Source organism: Nesoenas mayeri (assembly GCF_963082525.1).
Source record: "Nesoenas mayeri genome assembly, chromosome: 1".
NCBI classification, from domain to species: domain Eukaryota; kingdom Metazoa; phylum Chordata; class Aves; order Columbiformes; family Columbidae; genus Nesoenas; species Nesoenas mayeri.
This window is the reverse complement of record NC_137541.1, coordinates 86,543,049-86,566,593: the sequence shown is the minus strand read 5'-3', so window position 1 is coordinate 86,566,593 and position 23,545 is coordinate 86,543,049. Positions and strand designations below refer to the sequence as shown.

The 23,545-nt window shown below is 41.5% G+C and overlaps 1 protein-coding gene across 1 annotated transcript in view; it reads right to left on the bottom strand.

The window, feature by feature from the left end:
• Positions 1-587: 587 nt before the first annotated feature.
• CLCN1 (chloride voltage-gated channel 1) overlaps positions 588-23,545 on the bottom strand; it is a gene marked incomplete at both ends in the record, with an annotated part of 39,194 nt that continues 16,236 nt past the window's right edge. The window contains 15 exons of the mRNA XM_080348139.1: positions 588-983; positions 1,455-1,541; positions 3,453-3,557; positions 4,211-4,249; positions 4,995-5,077; positions 6,798-6,903; positions 7,025-7,251; positions 7,773-7,906; positions 8,607-8,820; positions 8,947-9,057; positions 10,601-10,670; positions 12,868-13,017; positions 13,433-13,517; positions 15,379-15,480; positions 18,717-18,801. Coding sequence (XP_080204265.1) covers positions 588-983; positions 1,455-1,541; positions 3,453-3,557; positions 4,211-4,249; positions 4,995-5,077; positions 6,798-6,903; positions 7,025-7,251; positions 7,773-7,906; positions 8,607-8,820; positions 8,947-9,057; positions 10,601-10,670; positions 12,868-13,017; positions 13,433-13,517; positions 15,379-15,480; positions 18,717-18,801 — 1,994 coding nt within the window. The remainder of the gene's footprint in view (positions 984-1,454; positions 1,542-3,452; positions 3,558-4,210; positions 4,250-4,994; positions 5,078-6,797; positions 6,904-7,024; positions 7,252-7,772; positions 7,907-8,606; positions 8,821-8,946; positions 9,058-10,600; positions 10,671-12,867; positions 13,018-13,432; positions 13,518-15,378; positions 15,481-18,716; positions 18,802-23,545) is intronic.

Sequence of the window (23,545 nt, the reverse complement as noted above, 5' to 3'; positions counted from 1 at the left end):
AGGACAGAGGAGAAGCTCCTAACTACATCCCCATCCAGGAAAATCCCAGAGTAAAAATTGAGAAAGAAAAATGTTCTACATGGGAATGTTTGGGGAGGATGCAAGATAAGAGCCAAGTGAAAAGGAGCTGCAGCAACATGGACATGGTTGCAGTCAGAAGCAGCAATATGCTTCTAGGCTGGAGGTCTGGCTGTGTTAACATTGGATCATGCAGGCCAAGTGTTACTGGAACAATGACACCAATGGAGAATGCTCCTCCTCCACATTTCACATGGCAGAAATTCACAGAGCATCCTGATTGTGTTCAGCAATATTTGTGTCCCATTACAATCACTTCTGCCATGTACATGAGCCTGCCCTTAGCCACCTTGCAGTCCACATCTGACTGCTGCACACACCCACATAGTTTAACAGCCTAACACGCTTTGCACAGAAAGAAAGCCACAGAATAAAGATCAGTCCAATGGATCAGCTGGATTAATCCTCTTTGGGCATTGCAAAGAACATCCAAAAGCTTCTCTTTGAGGAGCAAACACAAGAAGACTGGCTCAACTGAAGAATGTGATGGACTACTCCCCTCACACCACCTATAAGGAGACATCATACTCATCTTCATCCTCATCCAGGTCAGTGGAGTGTAGGCTTATGTCCTTGAGGATATCCGAGATGTTTTCAGCAACTGGCCCTGTCAGCTCCATCTCTTCCAACTCAGTATCAGTGGCAGAAGTGGAGCACAGGACTTCCCCCTCTTCATACAAGTGTGAAGGCTGGGGGGAGTGTGAGCAGGGAGGCAGTGGGCTCTCTGTGCCCAAGTTTGCTGCTTGCTGTGCTGCTGCCATGTAGTTGTCCTGCTGGCTCCACACCTGAGTGGCCTGACTGACCTTCTCACTACTGATGGAAGTTCGGTTGGTGTCACGGAAACTGGCAAGGGGTGGGCGGAGGCGAACCCCAGACCGTGTGGAGCCCTCTATTGCCTTCTGGAGCTATGAGAAGAGAAAAAGTTCAGAAGAAAAGGATGAAAGGGAGGCTGACCCAGCTCTGCAAAGCAGAAGTTCATCTGCTTTCCAGAGTAAAGGGATCACAGATAGAGAGAGTTACAGCTCTACCTCTGGGGCCTGTGGAGATTATCTTTTACATTGGTGGTGTTATTTTTCGTTCCATGGTAAAAAACTAATTCCATACCACTTTCAGAGACAGTACTAGCCACTCAGTTAAGAAAAGGATGAACCATCTAACAACCCCATAAACAACACCTGCTGCCTCCTCTGAAATACACTCATCCTTTCCTCTACATGTCTTCCAAAGGGCTGACTCGGAATTCCACACTGGATTGAAAATTTAGCAATTGCAGTTATATATATTCCCAGCTGGATCCTCCAGCACCTGTAGGTTGTTGCAATGATCCATAGGACATTTGCAGTTGATCAGGAAGAGATGAAAGGATCTGTACTTACCTCTTCCAAAGCCAACACTCCCCTCAGCTTTCCCATACTGGTTACATAGGCATGACTGAGGCCCAGTAATGAGAACAATGTATGCGTCTATGAGCAAAAATATAAAAGACCATTTCAGGGACTTTGGAAACTGGTAACATGATATTTGGTGCTAGAGCTGGGACTTGGGATTTAGAAATGGGAATCACAAAAGCTCACAAGTCTGCAGTTATCCCAGTGAGAAACTACCTCTTCCCTTCCCCTTTTGTAGCTAACAAGTACTACATTTTCATCCTTTTGCTGTACAGCCATAGTTGGGAGTGTGTTGGTGATGGAGAGCACGTACATTCTCAAAGTCACTGTCATCCGGCCTGTGGCAAACAGAGATTCACATGTAGCACCCTATGTATTTTGGGACTTAGGCAGATCCTATTTCATTTTGGTGCTGAAAATTAAACTATCATATAGCAACATGCAAAGTCAGAATCTGCTTAGGTTCTTTATTCCAGTGCTTTCCTTAACACCAGAAGATTTATTTTTTCCCATTCCAGAATATTTTCTGTCAGAAGCTAAGTTTGTTTCTGCTTATCCAGTGCAGTGGGAACACCAAAACCAAGTTATTCCCTTTCTCTTACAAAGCCTTCCTCAAAGGACAGATATCACACTGCCATCAGTCTTCTTCAGCCTAAATATACCCCATTTTATGTACTTCATAACCAGACTTTCTAAAGCTTTTGCATTTTCAGTGCTCATCTGTGGTGTATTTCCAACCTCCAAGTTCTTTAAGCTGAGCTGTAGCTGGAGTTTACCTTTGGCCTTAGATGAAGTCATTCTTTCACAGCTGGTGTTTGCTTTTTTTTTTAACATCACATGAGACATTGAATGTCATGGTCAAGCATAAACTAGGAGAAATCTCAGTTCTTAGGAACAATACATTTTACTCTGATATAAAAGCAAATCAGACTCATTAAATACAATTTGATCATGATAAGCTGTGATACTCCTGTCATTGTCAGTAGTCTCACATTTAGCCCCACGTATGCATACCTCAGATAGTTTGATTATTTATTCCTGCATTTTTTGTGCATCCAAGTTAAGCTGACTTCCCTGTTATTTCAGAGTTTCTCATTTGCTCTTTTTTTGAGAGCGATATGAAACTCCCTGTTTGCAGTCTTCAGGTATAATTTCATGTAACCCCTATATTCTTAAAGATAAAGGCTAGTGGTTTTAAGGTAACTTCAGCCAGCCCTTTAAAAAGCACCAGACTCATCTTAAGTATATACTAACCTGTTCTTATTTTGCTCAAGGCTGAGATCTTACCCCTTTGATAACTAATTAATTTTGTGCAAGGCATATACTGACCATTCACATTAAATCAATATTGATAAAAAACATGCACTGTGCACTTTTGCTTCAGTAGGCTGCCTTCCCCTTCCACCGAGCGAAAGCCCAGTCCTCTCTTACTCCTGATCTACAGTCATTGCTTTTACCCCTTGACATCTTGTGCTAACACTAGAAGTTGTATGATCGAGCTTCCTCTTTCCTTGCCCTTCAGTTCAACAAAGAGCTGATGATATAGGGTGGTTTCAAGCAACTCTTCTCATGCACTGAGGCAGACTTTACACCTTGACAGAAACACCCTGAGAAATCCAGGTGAACTCATTCCAGAGCTGCACACTGACAATGCAGAGTGTAAATCTCAGTGTGATGCCCACAGCAGCAAGGCAGACAATACATCCGTTAATATAGTGACTGGGAAATCCTATGTCGTGTCCAAAAGATATTTTAATAAATGCACTCAGACTTATCACGTAGCCTTTCATTTTGCAGGAAATGCAAGAATGTCATACATGCAGAATGTCATAGGAACAAACTGACTTCTATAGCTGGATGTGGAAGTAGCTGGTGATAATAGTTGTAGGTGAAGACAAGGAGAAGAAAAAAGTCATAGACTAGATTTGCAATGATAAAAACAGTGGAAGAAAACAGTGTATGCCTCAGAGAGACATCTGCACCCACCTTATGCAGGGAAGTTCTCTCCACCAGTTGGAACGGGGAAGGGTCTATGTGGCAGCTGTCAAAACACACATTCTTGTTCAACTCCTCCTGTTCCCAAGCATCTATCTGACACAGTAAAGAAGAGGAATCACTCTTACAGCAATCAGCAGTGTTGCTGTCTTCCATACCTAAACTAGTACCAGAAGAATGCTTCTTCCTTCCTATGTAGATCATTCATCTTGCCCATTATGTAACACCCCTCAGGTTTCCTATCGCTTCCATGCCAGATGTGAAGTCCCTATGAAAACAGAGCAATTCCAGTACCTCAGAGGTCTTCTGAGAAAGGTGAGGTTTTGCTCCTTCCTGCTTAAAGAGGGAATTAACATCTTAGCTTTCCTTTCTCAGTGCATCTTCCACTTGCTATTGCAAGATAATAGTTCCTTTGTGTAGATATGAAGAAAGAACATAGATCCACAGAAAGATTTAGGTGAGGGGGTACCTGTGGATTTCTCTAGTCCCAAACCCTGCTCATAGAAGGGCTGACTTCTAAACTAGATTGGATTAGCCAGAGCCTTACTCAGCACATTTAGCAAAACAATTTCTTCTCTTATTGGGTGAGACTTGCCCATTGTGCAACTCTATGAAGAAAATGGCTTTAGCTATAGCTTTTTTTTTTTGTGGCAATCACTGGTGTTGTTGGAGTTCAGGAAGCATTGCAAATTATAGGAAATGAGCAAAAGAAGCACTCAATCTCACTTCCTTTCTGCACTCACTCTTACCTCTTCTGGCCTCATTGTTTCAATGACTTCTGCCGGCTCCTGTAGGAGGAAACAGTGTTCATGACAGGTAAGGACCCCACAGTTTCACAGAGTACAGAAAAGAAAAAAATTGCACATCCTCCTTACCCTGTATGATCCCTTTTTTGTTCCTAATGGTATATTATGGAGTGTTTAGATTCTCTTTATAGTCATACATTATAAAGTGTACTCTGTACTTGCTGTGCTTCCCTTGACCATGAAGATTGACTGTGGAATGCTGGTGAAGCAATTCAGTTGCCTAAACATGGCCATCTAAGTACTGCTTTAGATGCTCTCAAATATCCCACGTGGTGACCAAGCACTGCTGTAGAGTGGATGGGTCTACTATAGGCTCTGTATGATATCCACTAACCCTGTACAGATATATCAGATACTCGAGGACATCTAATATGGTACAAGGCCAAAACATTTTTTTCATTTTTATCTGGCCAATTTTTTTTGCCAGATGGAATAGGACTGCACTTCATTCCAGGATGGTCAAAACAGCGTTATTTGCTGAGAAACAGATGCCCATACTCAGTCATGAGGGTAGGTAGCTTTGACACCTGAGCACAGGTGTTTCTTTAGGAAGAGTGTAATTACAGAAATCACACCCTTTCTCCTTGAATGGAGTTCCCCACTGATGCTGTCAGAGTTTAGGAGCATAAGTGCTTTGGCCAAATGCTGAATGGCTCTGAGTAGTAGATTCTATTCTATTGCATTCCCTTCCCTCTTCAGGATACTACTACGTCTCTGTTCCCCTAACCTGGATGACACTCTCTGCTTCAAGTGGATGGTTGTAATGGCACAAGAGATGCTGGATCAGTTGCCTCAGATTCCTGAAATTGCCTGAAGGATGAAAAAAAACACATGTATAAGAAAGAACAAATGAGAGCCAAAATTACAAAGTCTCAAGCCTATCTCCTTGCCTAAGGCAGACTGGGAAATAATATGAGGAACAGAGTAGATGCTAGATGAGCCAGTGACAATCTAGCATTCACTTTGTAAGATGGTGTTTGGGACATGCCAGAATAAATCTTCCCATGCAATATCTTTTCCTCAAGTAGAGGAAACAAACCATTACAAAGTGACCCTTGCAGATAATACTAATAGATCAGTGTCCCTGAAGAAAAAACCAAACAAATAAAAACACCAAAATCCTAAATAAAGCAACAAAAAACCTCAAACAAACAAACAAAAACAAAACAGAAGCAAGACTACTAACATAGCAGAAAATCTGATACAAGGGGTAAATGGCTGTGATGGCCGTTTCTGCAGTTCACAAAGAGAAAGTGCTTTGGAGGATGAGCATAGGAAGGGGGTTGAGAATTTGGAAATTACTTCAAAGACAAAATATATCAACAGCCTAAATGTGACAGGTACGAAGGGGTGACTAGTCCATGTTTTGTGGCAGCAGTGCAATGGTGAGAATGAAAAAAACTGCAGAATTATTCTCCCAGGCAGGACAGCCAGGAGTTAGGAAAGAGGAGGAGGTAGGGTTTGGTGCTGTTATGAAGTGAACAAGGCTGTAGAGGAAGGTTTGTTCAGAAACAATGACAGCTGCAAACTAAACTGAAAATTATGGCAGGGAAAGCCTCATGAAGTAACCCTGCTCCACCTCTTCTTGTCACGTCTGGATCAGTACTAGCTTAATGTAAAATGTCTCACACACTGTCCTTGTTTTCATGTCATTCTTTTTCTGCTTTGCTAAGGGAAGTGGATGGCTGTCCCAGCATTTTACTGTCCTGGAAGCATAAAGAGGATATTCCTTTGCGTTAGAAGTTTAGTCATACATGAGTGCTGCTGTGGAACCAGCATGTGCTATATGCTATATTACATGCTAACATTTGGATGCCTAAAAGCATGAGCCAGAGCCTTAACCTCTGTATTCCTTCTCAGGACTGGGCTATACCTCTGTGCTTACTCACTCTCTACATATTTCAAGACACATAAAGGGAAAAAAGCCACCATCCTGAATCAAGTATACATGAGATATGAATCAGAAATGAACTATGAGTACAATCTTGGAAGCAAAGCTAATATAGGCTCGGGTGGAATACAAAGAACACAATAAATCAATATTTGTCCACCATGCTAATGTAGCTGAATCAAATAGATGTATGTTCAAAGGAGGAGCTGTTCAGTTTTGGAGACAGCTGAGCAAAAGCCCAAGCTACTCAAAAACCAAGTACAGATGTTTAGGTCTCATGCGTCTTTTCCCAGGGAAATTAATTCATGGGGTGAAGGAGGAAAGAGATGGCAACCTTCCATGCAGACTCTGCAGAAAATGTCTGATGAGATGTTATTGCAAAGGATGGAGTGGGGAGTACTGGCAGAGGGAGAAGCCTGAGTGGGCCTACTTTTGCTGTGCTCTCTGAGAGATCACAAAGAGAAGATACTTCCAGGTAGGTCACACTGATGTTGAGGTACGTTAACGAAATACCTTTACTACAGGATCAGCACAGAGAGTTCTTCTTGGCAACCTCACACACACATGTACACACACTCAGCATGAAAGCTTCCACAACCTGGCTAGGATGCTGCTGAGGCATGCCATATGTTACCATACCTGAGAGTTGCTGCGGCTCCAAAGTTTCAGACATTTGTTTAAGAGGACTTGTTGGGCCGTTGGGCTCCTCTGGGTAACTGGCAGTGGGACTTGGGGGTCGAGGCAGCTGTTAAAGAAAGGAGAGAAAACAGAGTCCACCACGTGTCATTTCTTTCTCAGTCTCTCCAAATGTCTTACTGCTTTTTAAGCAGTCTCTGTGTTGCAATCTCATCACTTCTCTCCCTCACCTCTCCCTTCTCATCTGTATCCTCATCCTCATCAACATAAGCAAAAGATTCATGCTTCAGCTTTGGCAGGTTTGCCCACGGTCCCTTGCTGTGTCCATCGTAGGGTGCCTCAGATAGCTTCTGCTGCATTTCTCTGTTGAGGAGCCGCCGCCGTTCTGGGCTTATATGTCTCTGGAGGAGAGCCTGCAGTTCAGATCGCTCTACAGACCCCAGAAGGATCATAGTTTCTGCATATCACAGAGCAAAGAAGACATTAAGCCACTTAAGGGTTTTGAATATCCCCTGCCACATATTGTCCCCTCCTCCCTCCTGCCTCTTCAAAGTGCTTGGACTAGCACTATCTAGAGCTATAAAGAAGTCTTTGACCAACTCAGCTAGCTGCTGCTAAAACACTGTGGGGCTGTAGGAAGCTCACCATCCTTAAGTTGTGCCACCCCTCAGCACCACACCAGAAGCAGCCTCTTTACATATGCAAGATCCCTCCCTGTTGTCACAGTTCAGTCCACAAACTTTCCCCACATGTCCCTTACCTGCTCTATCTGCTTCACTGCCCACACTCCAGTTTACCTGTCTGATCAGCTGGAACAGCCTTCTGTCACACATCATCCATAGTGGAAGATTTGGAGGCTGATTTTTTATGTAGTGTGTAACACTGTCTCCTTCACAGCATGTAAGAGTAAAGCTAGTTTCTTTGGCTCTTTTAATTGAGACAGTCTTCAGGAAGGAGTGGTTTCTCTATATTGCTTACCTGGTGAGTCCACGAAAGGTAAAGTCTTAACAGTGGTGCTTTGAAGTAGAGTTTGCAAGTCTCGGTATTTACAGTTGGAGGAGACAAATTTCACATCTTGAACCATAATATCTTCAACAAAGATATTGTATTTGCTGTGAATGTATGGGCAATAAGTGGAAGAGTTAGCATACTAAAAGTGTCTAGCAGACAAATTCCTTAAAGAAATATATAAATGACCACTTCTTTAAAAAGTATCCTCAATACAGCTACTAAATAATCTTCTGTGAGAGTAACCAAAGAGAACCTTTCAAAAGGATTAACACAGATCAACTGGATTTTCATTACAGTTATGTTTCACTCCATTACCCCCCACCATTTAGATACATGTATGTATAGGTGTTTTATATATACATACCTATACGTTATATCTACTAGAGCGAGAAAGATGTGTATGAATAACTGAATTTTGTTTCATGCAAAATATCCACATAAAATGATATTTCAGTCATTTACTGGGAAAATAAAATCCAAACCCCACTGAATTAAAAAAAATGGAAACGAGACACCTGATTTTTAAATATTTAAACTGAAGCAATTTGGAAATATTAATACAAATTCAATAATGTTGCAGATTATTCAAACCTGTGCTTTTAGTGAAAAGCATAAGACAACATTTTTTCCATTTCTGTGTATGAATCCTAATTCTACTCTACCACTTGTTTTTTCTTCTATCTGCAGGCCTGTGTTGCCTTTTTATTTTCTTTTCATGACCTTTTATTTACTCATGGTCTCATCCTCTTCTGCTTTATTTCTTTGCCACTCCTCACCTCTAACTCTGTTTTACTACTGTACCTTATGTGATTCCAGCCCAGGTCTGGCAGGTAGGGCAACTTCTTCACCTGGATGATGCTATCATAGAGGCTGGGCTGCAGACTCTGAGCCACCATGTTGGCAAGAATGACAGCCACCATCATGGGGAGGATGTGAGAGATCTGACCTGTCAGCTCGAAGCAGATGACAGCAGTGGACACAGTGTGGCTCACTGCTCCTGTCAGAGCTGCTGCACCTTTCCCAGGTAGGGTGGAAAAAGAATAGGGAGAGAAGACTGTCATATTGAAATAGCACATCATGTCAACCAGGAAAATCATGGGGATGGAACCAGGTGAAGAAAAAGGAAGACATAGAGACTCACCAATGACAGCATACCCTCCAGGTAAGATTTTGTAAACAATACCATCGAAGAGAATCCCATTGGGAAAAAGTGATGCCATGATTTCCCCAATCAGACGCCCAAATGCAGCACCTGGAAAATATCACTGACAATTATGGAAGTAACATCTAAAGAACACCCAGTGTGTGCTGTGCAGCTATGCTGGGCAACCACTTGAGTATTTTCTAACAGAAACAAGATCAAAACAAATTAAAATGACACTGCAGACTAAAAGGTAGTTCTCAGTCACAAAATATGAAGTTAGACTCCAAGAGGATAAAAAGGCACTAAGATGTCAATAGAGTTGACCCCTCATTCTTCCACTTAGGCAAACCAGGCACAACAGTATTTGTGATTCCTGCATAAGAGGAAATATTTTCAGAATATGTACCGTATCAGTCCAGATTACAGTTGAGGCCCTTCACACACTCATTCTATGAATGTCCAAACAGCAGAATGACAACTTACAGAAGAGTTTATGTGGTGAGGGTCTTTTGGAGGTCTTGTTCTGACCCCTGCTCAGAACAGGACTTATTTCAAAGAGAATTCAAGTCACCCAGGGCTTTATCTAGACAAGCTTTTAAAAAGATTCTCCAGCTTTTCTGGGCACCTTAAACAAGGAAACAATTTTTTTTCTGATGTCCCATCAGAATTTCCCCTGTTGCAGCTTGCACCTTTACCTCCTATTTACTGTGTATCTCTAAGAGGAGTCTTTCTATTCTATTCCCTGGTGCATTATGTGGTGAAGGCTGCAGTTAGACCCCCTCTAGGCCTCCTCTTCTGCAGGCTTAATAGGCCAAACTTCTTCCAGTTCTTCTTCTTTGTTCTGTGCTCCACCTCCCTAACAATCACAGTGTCCCATTACACTTTGACAAAATCGCTTGTATTGGCACAATATTCCAGAATTGTGTCCAAAATGCTGAATGCAGGGAAATAACCAATTTCTTTGCCAGGCTGGCGAGGTTTTTCCTAACAGAGCTTTGTTTGTGATTAGCCTTCATCACGGTAACTACTGACTCATGTTCAGTTACTGCCTCCCAGAACTCAGAGGTCCTTAGCATCATCATTTAAGAGCTATTGGTACTTAATGCTGAACTTCATGAGCTTGTACACTTTAGTCTAACATAGCCTCTCTTTCTAAACATTGGCATCGTATTCTTTTTATTTTTTGGTTCTTGGAATTAAAGCCAGTTAAAAACCAATAAACTCCCATATGTTACCGTATTTCAGTCAGAGGAAAAGAGTAAGTAGTGGATTACATTCAAGGTACTAGTTTGAGGTGATCTCTTCTAGTTGGTCTTCAGGGGCAAAAGGAGCAACTATTACATCCTACAAGTAGGATGTAGCAGGATGAAAGCTTCTCCATAGGTGAAGACGCAGAGAAATTAGAAGGCCATGGCTCAGCATGCCTTCCCACAGTGTGGCAGGGATTTCCTCCTCATCATTTGGATTTGGAGGGTGGGAAAATTACAAAAGCAGAGACTCAGAGGCGGTGTCTGGACTGTTAACCGAGCTTGTCATAGACATCAAGTGATGACTCTGCATCCACTAGAAGAAACCTACTGGGTATGTATGCAACATCTCTCTTACCCTATCCACTTGGACATATGTGCTGCAGTACAATATTGAAACTCACCTATAACAAAAACAGGCATGAAGCCTCCACAGGGGATTGGCATCGTGGTAGCAATGACAGACATCCAGAACTAGAAAAGAGGCAGAAGGTATCATTGTTACTGAGTGGCAATAGCATTTCCTTCAGCCCCACTTTACTGTGGATCCATAAGGAGATACAGTCTGAGGGATCTGGCAGTTCAGCCAGAAGGTGAAGTGTGAAGGGGCTGTGGAGTGTGAAGGTGACCTGGAGGAACTCTGCCAACACATCACACTGATGCAGAGGACATCTGTGTGACTGCTGTGGAAGCTGAATCACCAAGGGGATGGATGAACATGCAAACTCCTTTGCCTTGGACCTTGAAGTTGAGATTTCCTGCTGCTCCAAATAGCACAGCTTTTCATAGAATGTTGTAAAAATTTCACAGACTCAGAAAGATTTCAGTGCCAAGGGAACTCTGGAGATCTCTCCCCCAGCTCCCTAATTCCTAATTACTAATTCCTAAGTGAGACCAGGTTGCTCATGTCCTTATGCAGGTGAGTTCTGAACACTTAGAAGGGTGGAGATTCCCCAGCTTTTCTGGGTATTTGTGCCACCACTGGGAGAATTTTTTCTTGAAGTCCAATTGTCATAAATGTCCTCTATTCTAGCTTGTGTCTTGTTGCCTCTTGTCCTACCACTATTTGGGGCAAAATGATGAAATCCATCCTGGTGCTGCTAAGACCAATTCAAGTGCTGACTCAGCCCAGCACATACAGACTTCTTCTGGAGGCAACAGCCTAATCTTACAAATACCTCGAAGGCCAATATGGTCAGACTTTCTCAAGCAATATGACAGAAGATTTCCACAGTTGAGGGAAACACAGAGAATGCTGCTGTTTCAAAAGATCGTACAAAGAAGTATACTAGTAGGATGTTCCTTGCTGCAGCAGTATCATCCACAGGAGAGAGACAACCATGGTCCAGCACATCAGGAGCAATACTTTCAGGTATTTCAGGACAATATTCTCCTCAGTGTGGGCAAATCCTTCATCTTCAAGGTCCACCTTTGAGGAGGTGATGCCTTCGCAGACACTGTTGTAGCCACAGACAGATTACAGACTAATTTGTAGACAGTCGGTTTGTTGAGAGGAAAACAACCCGAGACAGCTCTTCCACTGTAACTCTTATAGGATGGTTGGCATAAAAGGGAAAATGAACCCAAGATATAGGCATTATCTAGCTGATATCACAGTTATCTAGTGAGTTGAGAGAGCCTTTAGTTAATGGGACAAGGTCAATGATTCCAGTGTTTGAAGAGACAGCTCTTCCAAAGGAGAACAAATGGACCCAGGATATGGACCCACCATGTAGTCCATTCCTCCTTTATTCAGGTAAATGAGACTGTATCAGAATTATCACAGAAGCAGAACCCTTAACTGCCTCTCAGAAATTTGATAGTGTGTCTTACTTTAGATGGAATCAGCTGGGTCAATCAGTCATTGATGTCCATTCCCAATCTCTCAAAAAGTTCAACTGATATTGCAAGGTGGCCTCAGCTCTTTTGCTCCTTTGCAACAACAAATCATGATTTCTATGATATTTTTAATTCCCTCCCTGCCCCCACCCCCCCCAACTAAGGAAAACCTCTTTCTTGCTACCTCTATTTTGAACACTGGAATATGTTTTCTTCTTTCAAATCTCTTCTCTTGCTCTGTCATGTACCAGTTACACAGCTGATCCTTTCAGAAGCTGCAGCTTCCACAGACAATTTAACTGGCTGTTGCTTTCCCAGAAGTGAGAAAACTGTTTTTAGCTGCATTTCTTCATCAAGTTACAGTACTGCTAAAAAATCCTTGAGCTTCACATGACTATAGCTTGTGCTTGCATAGTCTTATTTGTCTCCTATCTGTAGTCAGGAATATCAAATAGAGTATTTTTCAGACTTTATTTAGACAACATACAAATTATCTGAGAACTTTTTACTCAATTACGTATCTTTGTGGAAACTAAGAAATCTTTCCTGATGTAGTCTTCCCCACCGACTACTACACAGTGAGTACCAAATGTCATTCAGCAGGTTGCATGAGGAAGATGTCACTACATTAAGGCCAGGAAACTATTATTCCCTAATAATTTTGGTAATCTTGCATTCAGAGTGTACAAACATCATATCAAAAGATGTAAGAACCCAATGCAGTTGTAGTGCTTCATTCAGTATCCAGCAACTACTCACTGGCAGTTCAAACTATTTTACAATGGATCAAGAACATTCACTCTGAGTGGTTATTGTGAGCTAGGTTTCCCACCTTCATGAGGAAGAAGAGCAGGATGATCACGAAGACACTGACTTTAGGATGGATCCAGGCAGCAGACTTCCCTAGGATCTGAGGGTCTCCTGTGTATTTTGCCCAGGTATAGTTATCAAATAGAGAGCTGATGGCTTCCCGTGGCATCAACTAAACAGCAAAAAAACAGGCATGAGCCATGAGATTAGACAGAGTAAATACTCTACCTCTGTTCCAAGAAGGTGGAAGAGATTTTTACTTCAGTAATTCATGATTGTGAAACTTAATTCACATTTTTAATCTTCAGGAAGAGAGATAGGACTTTATCTGAACTAGTGAAAGGATAACTACTTTTACACATAGGGTAATATCTTCCTTATTTACTTGCTTGGGAGAGCTGACTTTTTCAAGTTTTATATGAAGTAGACAGCAGACATCCTGAGTCTCAGGATATAGCCCTTCCTCAGTCCAAACTCCTCCCATATCTTTCTTCCCCTTTCCATGACATAAGGTTATTGGGGCACAGAGTAAGGGGAGACTGTTCTGCAGAAATGCACAGAATTGCAAATACCCATCCCACTCTCACCTCTCCTGCCATGAATTGCCCAAATCCAGGAGGAAAGGTCACAGTTGCTATAAGGAAGGTTATAACACCAGGGTATATGAGGCGGCTAAAAAGAAGGAAAATTTTATTAAAATATAACTTCATATTATTTTCTTGTAGCACTATCACTTCAGGACTATGCTATTTCTATGAAAGCTCTCTGCCATATTTGTATCCATTGCTTTGGAGTTCTATTACTGGCAGTTTAATGCCGTGCTCCACCCATAGTCATAATTTGTAGGGAGTTCAACTGTCAGCAAACCCCTTTTTTACCACCAGAATTCATGTAAAGGGTGGGATGAAGGGAGAGAGGGATGTACGACATGCACATATTTGAACAGGTAGGCAGAGAATATGTATTTACAGTGATGTGTTGACCTATTGTCAAAAGTCAGCACCTCCTCCATTTGTCTTGATTATGATAGTCTTGCTTCTTCATTCCCCATGTAATGTATCATTTCCCAGGATTTAAATGCAGGTTGTTGTTTTTGTGTGTGTGTGTTTGTTGGGGTTTTTTTTGGTGGATTTTTGTTTGGTTGGTTGGTTTGGTTTGGTTGGTTGGTTGGTTTTTTAACATGTCTGCATGTATCACCCATTGCATTAGTTCCTATGAGAAAAACTGCTCTTCTTTCCACTGAATTGCTGACCATCACAATTTTGGGGAAGGTGTCCTTAGTGGCCAGTGGGTTTAGCTGTGCTGGGCCACTGGGGTATAGCTGGACAGCAACCTGTGTTTTCCTACTGCTGTCTCCAATTCCAGGATAGGTTTCTGGGTACATACTGACACTTCATAGGCACTAAGACAATGTGAGTCTAATCTTCCTCCACATGCTGGACTAATCCAGTCAGGTGTCCCCGACAAATTATTGTGCTCCCTATGGGAAGTTCTGACTGAGATGCTGTGGTATTCAGGGAGGCAAAATATAACCTTTAATTTCTTTCAGTCAAAAGACCCACAAAATTCTGAGAAATTGGTCAAAAAATTAAAGTAAATTCCCACTTTTTAGGCTTTGATCCACTTCTCTATTGACTTTGTTTGATGGCTTTGCTGATGCTTGTGGGTAATGATACATAATGAAGAAAGATAATTTTTTCCCCCCACATAATAAATTAGTTTGAACTTCTTTTTAACTGGTGGTTTTCTTCTGCTAGATATACAACTTGCTAAGAAATGTAGGTACTCCACACCTCTCAGCTTAAAAAAATTCTCATAGCACCAGATTTCTTCTGTAAAGAAACCGAAGACATTTACAGGTAGCCACGTTTTCTTCAAGTTATAACTTTGAAAGTTATAACTTTATTGAGAGGGGAAAAAAATATCTTCAAGTGCCCTGTAAAACCTTTATTGCTATGATATTTTTGTTTTGCATTTCTCTTCCATGATGCAATTCACACCATTTAGTTACTATCAGTTTCAGCTTTTGGTCTGTAACTATGCAGTAATTGAAATAATGCAGCACATTCTTTACATTTTTGCCTACATTTTGATTTTAACAAATTTAGATTTTTAAAGACATAGTTAGATTTCAATTGTATTTAATTTTCTTAAAATTTATTTTTTACAGTTTCTGAAAAAAAATAAACAGAAGCAGCATGTTCTTAAGAAGCACACCCATTGATTTTCTAATTAAAACCATTTTCTGCCCAATGAATACTTTCCTTTTTCCTCTTAATGAATATTACAGAGTCTCCTTTCTAAATCAAAAATAATTTAAAACTATCGAGGCTGATCAAGAAGAAAATCCAGTGCACATCAAATTCTCTTGATGTTTGCATATATATTATCCTCATATAATTTCATTTTATCATGTTTTTACTATCTTACACTCGAAAGAGTTCTACTAGCTTCCAGAAAGCATTGTTGCTATCCAATACCAGTTGGGAATAAAAATGTGGTCCCTAAAGAGAGTATCTTCAAAGGCACTCACTATCTGGTGAGAAACTGGCTCAGAGCTGTATGACGCCGGATGCATAGAACCACTTGGCGATTGAGATAAACAAAAAATGCTCCAAGGAATCCAGAACATATCCTAAAGAGGTGAAAAAGAAAAAAAAAAATCATACCAAACAACAGATGATACAAAACCCATCAACCAAGAAAATGAGTTTATGTGTTTTTCATCTTCACCTGCTTATGAAGTCTATTAAATGTAACCTACAGGGTTACTCCTACAGCAACCAACTTGAAGACATTGACTCCCTGATGAAAGGAGAGAGATTATTTCAGACCTCTTTGTCACACAGGCTGCCATTTTACCACGTTTTCTCTTGCTTAGAGGGGGAAATCTCATATATAAAAATCTATAAAATAATCTATAGTAAAAGACTGACAGATCTTGGTGGGGGCTGGTAAAGGGAAACTGGGCAAAAAACAGTATTGTCAGAACTTAGACATCAGGATGGAACAAGACATAGTAAAAAATAAAATTAGTTTAATTCTGATTCAGCAAAATAACCTACATCATATATTAAAAGTAATAGCAACTCTTGTCACTAAAGCAAAATATGTCATTCCTATGGTCCTAGAGACTTAGGCCTATGTGTCTGATGCTAATAAAGTTGTATGTTTGAAAAATCCTGTTTGATCATTTAAAAAATGCATAGAAACAAGTTTAAACTAAATATAAAGCTGTTCACACGTCCAATGAGCTTCTCTTAAATATTATGAGCCAGCACTGTTTAGCGGATGTTAAAATAGACAAGTCTCTTAGGCAATATAATCCTAAGGGTTGTACACAATGAATTGAATTTCTTTATAATAATTTATATTTAAAAAGTACATTCCTCCATTCTTGCCTATCAATTTGTCAATAAAATAGAAGTGCTCCTCCTGTATATATTTTGCAAATTAACAACATTTGCTGATCCAGAACAAGATCTACCTGTTGATAGTGCTTGGGCTGGCTCAGTCTTTATGTCCTGCCTGAAGTGAAGAAATATTTTGTATAGAAAGAGAGTTCAACTTTGAGACTCAATGTTAAGAGAATTCGGAGCATTCCAAGAACTTTAACCAAGACTAACCAATACTATGTTGGACACACGGGCATTTGAAAACATTTCACAGTGTCACATACTCCTTTCCTAGTCTATGTGCAGTATTGAAAAAAACAGCTCTCACAACTCTGTTCAAAACACAATGACAAGAAGTTTTACATTCTATCAGCTGTAAATCACAAGGATTATTCTTTTCCTTGCCAACATAAACAAATAGATTCTCTCAAATTTTTCCCACATCATTCTCCTGGAGAAGCTGGCAGCTCATAGCCTGGATGGGTGTACTCTTCGATGGATAAAGAACTGGCTGGATGGCTGAGCCCAAAGCGTTGCGGCGAATGGAGTCAAATCCGGTTGGTGGTTGGCCATGAGTGGTGTTCCCCAGGGCTCCATACTAGGGGCCAGTTCTGTTTGATATCTTTATCAATGATCTGGACGAGGGGATTGAGTGCACCCTCAGTAAGTTTGCAGATGACAAGAAGTCAGGTGGGAGTGTTGATCTGCTGGAGGGTAGAAAGGCTCTGAAAAGGGATCTGGACTGGCTGGATCATTGGGCTCAGGCCAATTGTATGAGGTTCAACAAGGCCAAGTGCCAGGTCCTGCATTTGAGTCACAACAACCCCAGGCAATGTGACGGGCTTGGGGAAGAGTGGCTGGAAAGCTGCATGGCAGAAAAGGATCTGGGGCTGTTGATTGACAGCTGGCTGCATATAAGCCAGCAGTGTACCCAGGTGGCCAAAAAGGCCAACAGCATCCTGGCTTGTATCAGCAGTAGTGTGGCCAGCAGGACTAGAGGAGTGATCATCCTCCTGTACTTGGCACTAGTGAGACTGCAGCTCAAATACTGCATTCAGTTTTGGGCCCCTCACTACAGGAAAGACATTGAGGTGCTGGAGAGAGTGCAGAGAAGGGCAACAAAGCTGGTGAGGGGCCTGGAGCACAAGTTTGATGAGGAGCAGCTGAGGGAACTGGGTCTGTTTAGTCTGGAGGAGGTTGAGGGGAGACCTCATCACCCTGTACAGCTATCTGAAAGGAGACTGTAGCATGGAGACTGTTGGTCTCTTCTCCAAGTAGCAAGTGATAGGATGAGAGGAAATGGCCTCAAGATGCAGCAGGGAAGGTTCAGATTGGATATTAGGAAACATTTCTTCACAGAAAAGGTTGTCAAGCACCGAAACAGGCTGCCTAGGGAAGTGGTCGAGTCACCATCCCTGGAGGTGTTTAGAAGATGTATAAAAGAGGTTCTTAGGGACATGGTTTAGTGCTAGATTTAGGTTATGTTTGGGCTTGATGATCTTAAGGGTCTTTTCCAACCAAAATGATTCTATGATTCTAAGTTCAGCATGCAAGTCTGTTTAAGAAGAATGAAGTGGATTCGTATTACTAGAAAAGCTCCTGTACATTAATAGATTTTCAACACATCCGATGTCTCCAAGAAATCCTACTCAAGTTCATATTCAAGTAAAAAAATACGAGGGTGGCCTACTAAAAGGAGCTGGAAAACCTCAAATAGATTTCTGGTCTTGGATCTAGCTCTTGCAACAGAATATGCTCACAACACCAGCATAGGTATTTGTTCCCTTCACTACTGCTGTGCAGTGATTTCCTTGGAGCGTTTCTCAAACTCTAACCCAAGACTTTTCCTCAAAGAAATTCCAAACTCAAATTTTCTCTATTATTTCCAAATTATCTTCTCTTTTTTCTTAAGTTCATTCTTCCATCTACCAGAATTTCCTCCACAAATGAAACCAACTCAGATATCTCCATAAATAAAACTGACACTCATCTTAACAAACTGTTCTCACTGAATCCAATAATGGTTCCGTTTCACTCACTGCCATGTTGAATGTACCAACCTCTCTTGACAAGAATAACCATTCAGACCTAGTTAAAGGGAAACTTCATGTTAAATTTTTTGTCTTATTTTTGTCAAGTGAAAAGGCCATACTTGTTGGGTCAGTTCATTTGGAGATGCCTTTGAAACTGTTAAAGTACCATTCAGTATATCTATACCAAGAACCTAGGCCAAGTTAGACTTTTTTTTTTAAAATTACATGGAAAGGAAATAACAAAAAGCTTGATAATACCCACATTTCCTTCCTTACCCATTGTGCTACATGGGCACAATTTCTGAATCCCAACAAGCACAGTCCTTATTTGCGACAATCAAAATGTCCGAAAGAGACGTATGTAACTGTTTTGCAAAAGAATTCCTAACAGAGCTCACATGATAACCTTTGTAGAGCAAAGAGCTGGGTTCCTGGGAACTTACCCTATTACAGCAAATGCTGGTAGTTCTTGCAGATCAAAGGGGAAATCCATGCGAAAGTTTGTTCTGAACAAGGCTGTGATGGTAACTGTGAGAGAAGAAAGAGGTAGAGGAAGAAAGGGAGTAATGAAGTGAGAAATTAAATGCCATGAAAGCTTGGCACAGGGACAGAGGAACTAGTTTATACATGCTCCTATGTGGTTTTGTGACATTATATACAATATTACAGATTGGCAGAGTGCTCTGATTTTAGCAGTGCTTATTTTTCAGCACTTGCAGCTCTAGCACTCCAGATGGCATAGGTTTGTTTTTAGAGAATGTATACCTAATTTTTAGCTACAATCACAGATTTTTAAAGGGTTTTATTTTCTTCTACCATCCATTCTCTAGAAAGAAACACTCTTCCCACTATACTCACTGACTCTGAAGACCCTTTTGCTAAGGCAGGACGTGCTTACATATCTGGAGAAGCTGTGTCACGCACAGTTGTGATTGCCTTCTAGAAACAAAACTCAGATCCTCTCTGAAGTTAGATCTGTAAAACTTTTGACTGGTACCAAAAGAGTGAAAGTTCTAGAAATCAGAGATGCAAAAGATCAGCTAAGCCCTATCTTCTTCAGCTCACCTCTCCAGGTAGTGTTGCACTGCTAAAATGACTCAGATGTTGAAACCTGTTCTGCTTTTACCTGGATGTACCTAATTGTGTGGAAACAGTAAATGTCTGTATGCCAACAGGTGAAGTACAAATTAGCAATCTAGTGCAGAGTGGAAATACAGCTGAATGAGGATGGATATAAATTCCAGCTTGCCCTGGATGAAGGAATTAATTGCACCATGAGGAAAGAAAAGAAGCAGTGAAGATCTGGTATTATATGATAATTACAGGAGCCATTAATTACTTTTTAATTGGTCAGCCAGGATGGGGTGTAGAACAATAATTTGGCCAGATGTCTGTGGATCACATTACCTAAGATAGCTAAGCCACATGCTACTATCCAAAATGGGAAGATCTTACTCCCTGCCTCTTCATCCCATTCCATCCCTCCCAGCTGCACTGTTTTTCCCTCCCATCAGGCCCATTCCGACCTGTGTCAAAGCCTTCACTTAGTTATCTCACCTCATTAAAACCTACCAGAAAACCTATCTGCACTTCTTCTGGATTAGTCCTCTGCCAGGGAAGTGAGTTGAATGGAGGGGTCCAACAAAGAAAGAGATGGTACAAGTGACACATAGAAGAACAGTCAGAGACAGAAGATGGTGAAAAGAAGGATGTCCTCTTTTTTTTTTGTTAGAGCAGCCCAAGCTCAGCTTAGCTTTAGGAAATAGTCCAAGCCACTAAATGACAGTGACACTAGATGTATAGTGGGCTCACTTTCAAAGAGTTTTGCTGCAGAGCAGCATAGATGATCAGAGCAAAGGGAAACTGTCGCAGAACTTAATCTGAGTCTTTCTAGGTTCAAATCTATACTCCCACAAGACAGAAAGAGTTCTACAGAAAGATTCATCCCACTCATATTCATCATTTTTCCTGAGTGACAAAGCTATCCTGAAACTGATTGGTTAAGCCTTTTTCTTTCCACTGGCTACAAACTTTACAATTTTATAGTATCTGTCCCACTCTTACAAGGTGAAAGCTAAAAGAAGTAAAAGGAAATGAGAAAGTATAGTTAATGGGAAAGCCTGCTTTAAAAAGCTTTGAACTTTAACACTGCACCATGTGTAGAAGCAATCAGAAGGAGCAGAAGAGGTGTAAAACACTATGGCAAACAACATGAAGGCTCTGGACATGGTAAAACAGAAATCCTGCAAATTGCAGAGTTCCAGTCTTCCATTATTAGCAAACAGGGGCCCAAGTTGCAGCATCCAGTCACAGTGGGGCAGATGTTATTTGGAAAGCACAGATAATGATGTAAAGCCAGCCAACAAAGCCATCAGTATCCAAAAGCCAGCAAGGTTTTGTGGGTCTAAGAAAGAAAAGAATTTTGGTGAGATCCTATACAACTTCTTTGCATCTGTCTACTCTGATGTCATTGCTTCCCTACCTGCTACATACTGGTAGCAATGATGCAGCCTGGAGGTAAAAAATTACAGTAAAAGAGGTGTTAAACAAGCTGTGGACTTAAAAGGCATTAAGATCTGAGCCAAATTAAGAATGAGCCATTTAAAAAATTAATTTACCTTCTCTAATGAGCATCAGGGCTTCCAGGGACAGGAGGGGGACCAATGGGTAGCACAGGTGTTTAAAAAGGTTGTGGAGAAATGTGGTGAAGTGCAAAGAGAGATGTGCATTAGCACCTGGCGAACTGGTAAAATACATGTAGGTTAAAGAAAGCACAACTCTGGAAGTACCTATTTTGAACCTCAAAGTCAAGGAGGAAACCCAGAAAGATCATTCAAGTGAATAAAAACATCGTGATATGGAGGATTTTTAACAAAACAGTAAAACCAGATTAAGGGTAATGGTATTTATTTAGATTATTAGGAGGTTCCACATTAAGCTGTTGGAGCCTTGTGTAGAAGTCCACTGATCAAACAACAAAAGGGAAAATATTACCATGGATCAGAAGCCAGTGTAGAGAGAGAAAAAAAGTGAGTTTATCATGTCATACATGTAACGATACATGTCATAGTACACATGTTGCAGGAGTTGCTAATTGTTGTCTTGGACCTCTGTGGTATTGAATTATTTCTTCAGAGGTCAATATTGAGGCTGATTCTGTTTAACATCTGCATCAAGATCCTAGATGACAGGATGAAACTCAGTCATCAGTGACCATATTCAACTGGGGAGGGAGAGAAGGGGTGGTTTGTCACCTTGAGGGCTTCACTGGGTGGCTTCCACAAACTGGAGGAATTGACCAGTATGAACATAATAAATTCAACAAAGACAAATATTTAGTCCTGCCCCTGGAATGGTAGGTATGTCAGTACAGCCTGGGGGCCTTTTGAACAGGAAAAGCTCTGGTCTTATGCCAGTGGGTCCTGGTGGAAACGATGCTTAATATGTGCCCTTGCAGCAATGAAAGCTAACCATATACTGGGCCACATTAGCAAAGGCGCAATCAGCTGGTTGGGAGTGGTGGTTATTTCCTTCTATATGGCACTAGAAGAAGACACATCTAGAAAACCCAGTACAAATGAAATGTCAAAAAAAGTGAGAGGGTCCAATGGTGAACCCTAGGATGGTACAGGGCATGAACAAAGGGAGATGCTGCAGGAACCAGGTCTACTCAGCCTGCTAACGAGAAGGCCTAAGGGGCTTGTAACAGCAGTCTCCCCTATATCAGGGAGAAGTTGTAAACAAAAATGAAAGAAAAAGAGGAAATTGGCACAACTTCCAACAAGGGAATTTTTTCTACATATAGCGAGCAAATGCTTCTTTTTGGGAACGTGGTTCAGCTCTGGAACAGATGCCCAGAGAATTTGGAGCAGAGAGCTCCAGGGTCTCTTCCAAATGAAATCCTCCTATAGTTCTATGATTCAGTATTTTCTGTGGAAGACAGCAAAATCTGCACATGATACTTAATCAGTTTACCTTGGTTGGAAGCAGAAAGGACTGCATAAGAAAGGCAATGTTTAATGTTGATGAATTCTTACTTTGCAGAGGGGATAGATTATTGATACAGCATCACAGAATCACAGAATGTTAGGGAATGGAAGGGACCTCAAAAGATCATCTAGTCCAATCTCCCTGCTAGAGCAGGAACACGTAGATGAGGCTACACAGGAATGTGCCCAGGCAGGTTTTGAGTGCCTCCAGAGTACGAGACTCCACAACCTCTCTGGGCAGCCTGTTCCAGTGTTCTGTCACCCTCACTGAGAAGAAGTTTCTTCTCAAATTTAAGTGGAATCTCTTGTTTGAACCCCTTGTCCTACTGTTGGATGTCACTGAGAAGAGCCTGGCTCCATCCTCGTGACACTCACCCTTTACATATCTGCAAACGTTAATAAGTCCTCAGTCTCCTCTTCTCCAGGCTAAAGAGATCCAGCTCCCTCAGCCTTTCCTCATAAGGGAGATGCTCCATTCCCTTAATCATCTTTGTTGCCCTGCGCTGGACTCTCTCCAGTAGTTCCCTGTCCTTCTTGGACTGAGGAGCCCAGAACTGGACACAATATTCCAGATGTGGTCTCACCAGGGCAGAGTAGAGGGGAAGGAGAACCTCTCTCAACCTACTAACCACCTCACTTCTAATACTCCCCAGGATGCCATTGGCCTTCCTGGCCACAAGGGCACAGTGCTGGCTCATGGTCATCCTGTTGTCCACCAGGACCCCCAGGTCCCTTTCCCCTACACTGCTCTCTAATTGGTCATTCTGCAACTTATACTGGAACCTGGGGTTGTTCCTGCCCAGATGCAATACTCTACACTTTCCCTTGTTATATTTCATTAAATTTTTCCCTGCCCAACTCTCCAGCCTGTCCAGGTCTTGCTGGATGGCAGCACAGCCTTCTGGCGTGTCAGCCACTCCTCCCAGTTTGGTCTCATCAGCAAACTTGCTGATAGAACACTCTATTCCCTCGTCCAAATCGTTGATGAATATATTGAATAATACAAGCCCCAGTACTGACCCTTGAGGCACTCCGCTAGATACAGGCCTCATACTTTAGAAAGGAATATAATTTAACAATAGTATTTCAGGAAAGAGATCTCAGTCAGTGTAGACAGCTCTAAGAAAATGGTCTTTTTACATTTTTCCTAACTGCAGCTGCTGGAAATGTGCAAAAGCTACATAAAAATGGCATCATAATGCACAGTATTGCATTGCAATGTTGCAATGCCTTCCAACAGATCCATACAATAGACACACCTGCTTGGAACTCTGATCATTTTA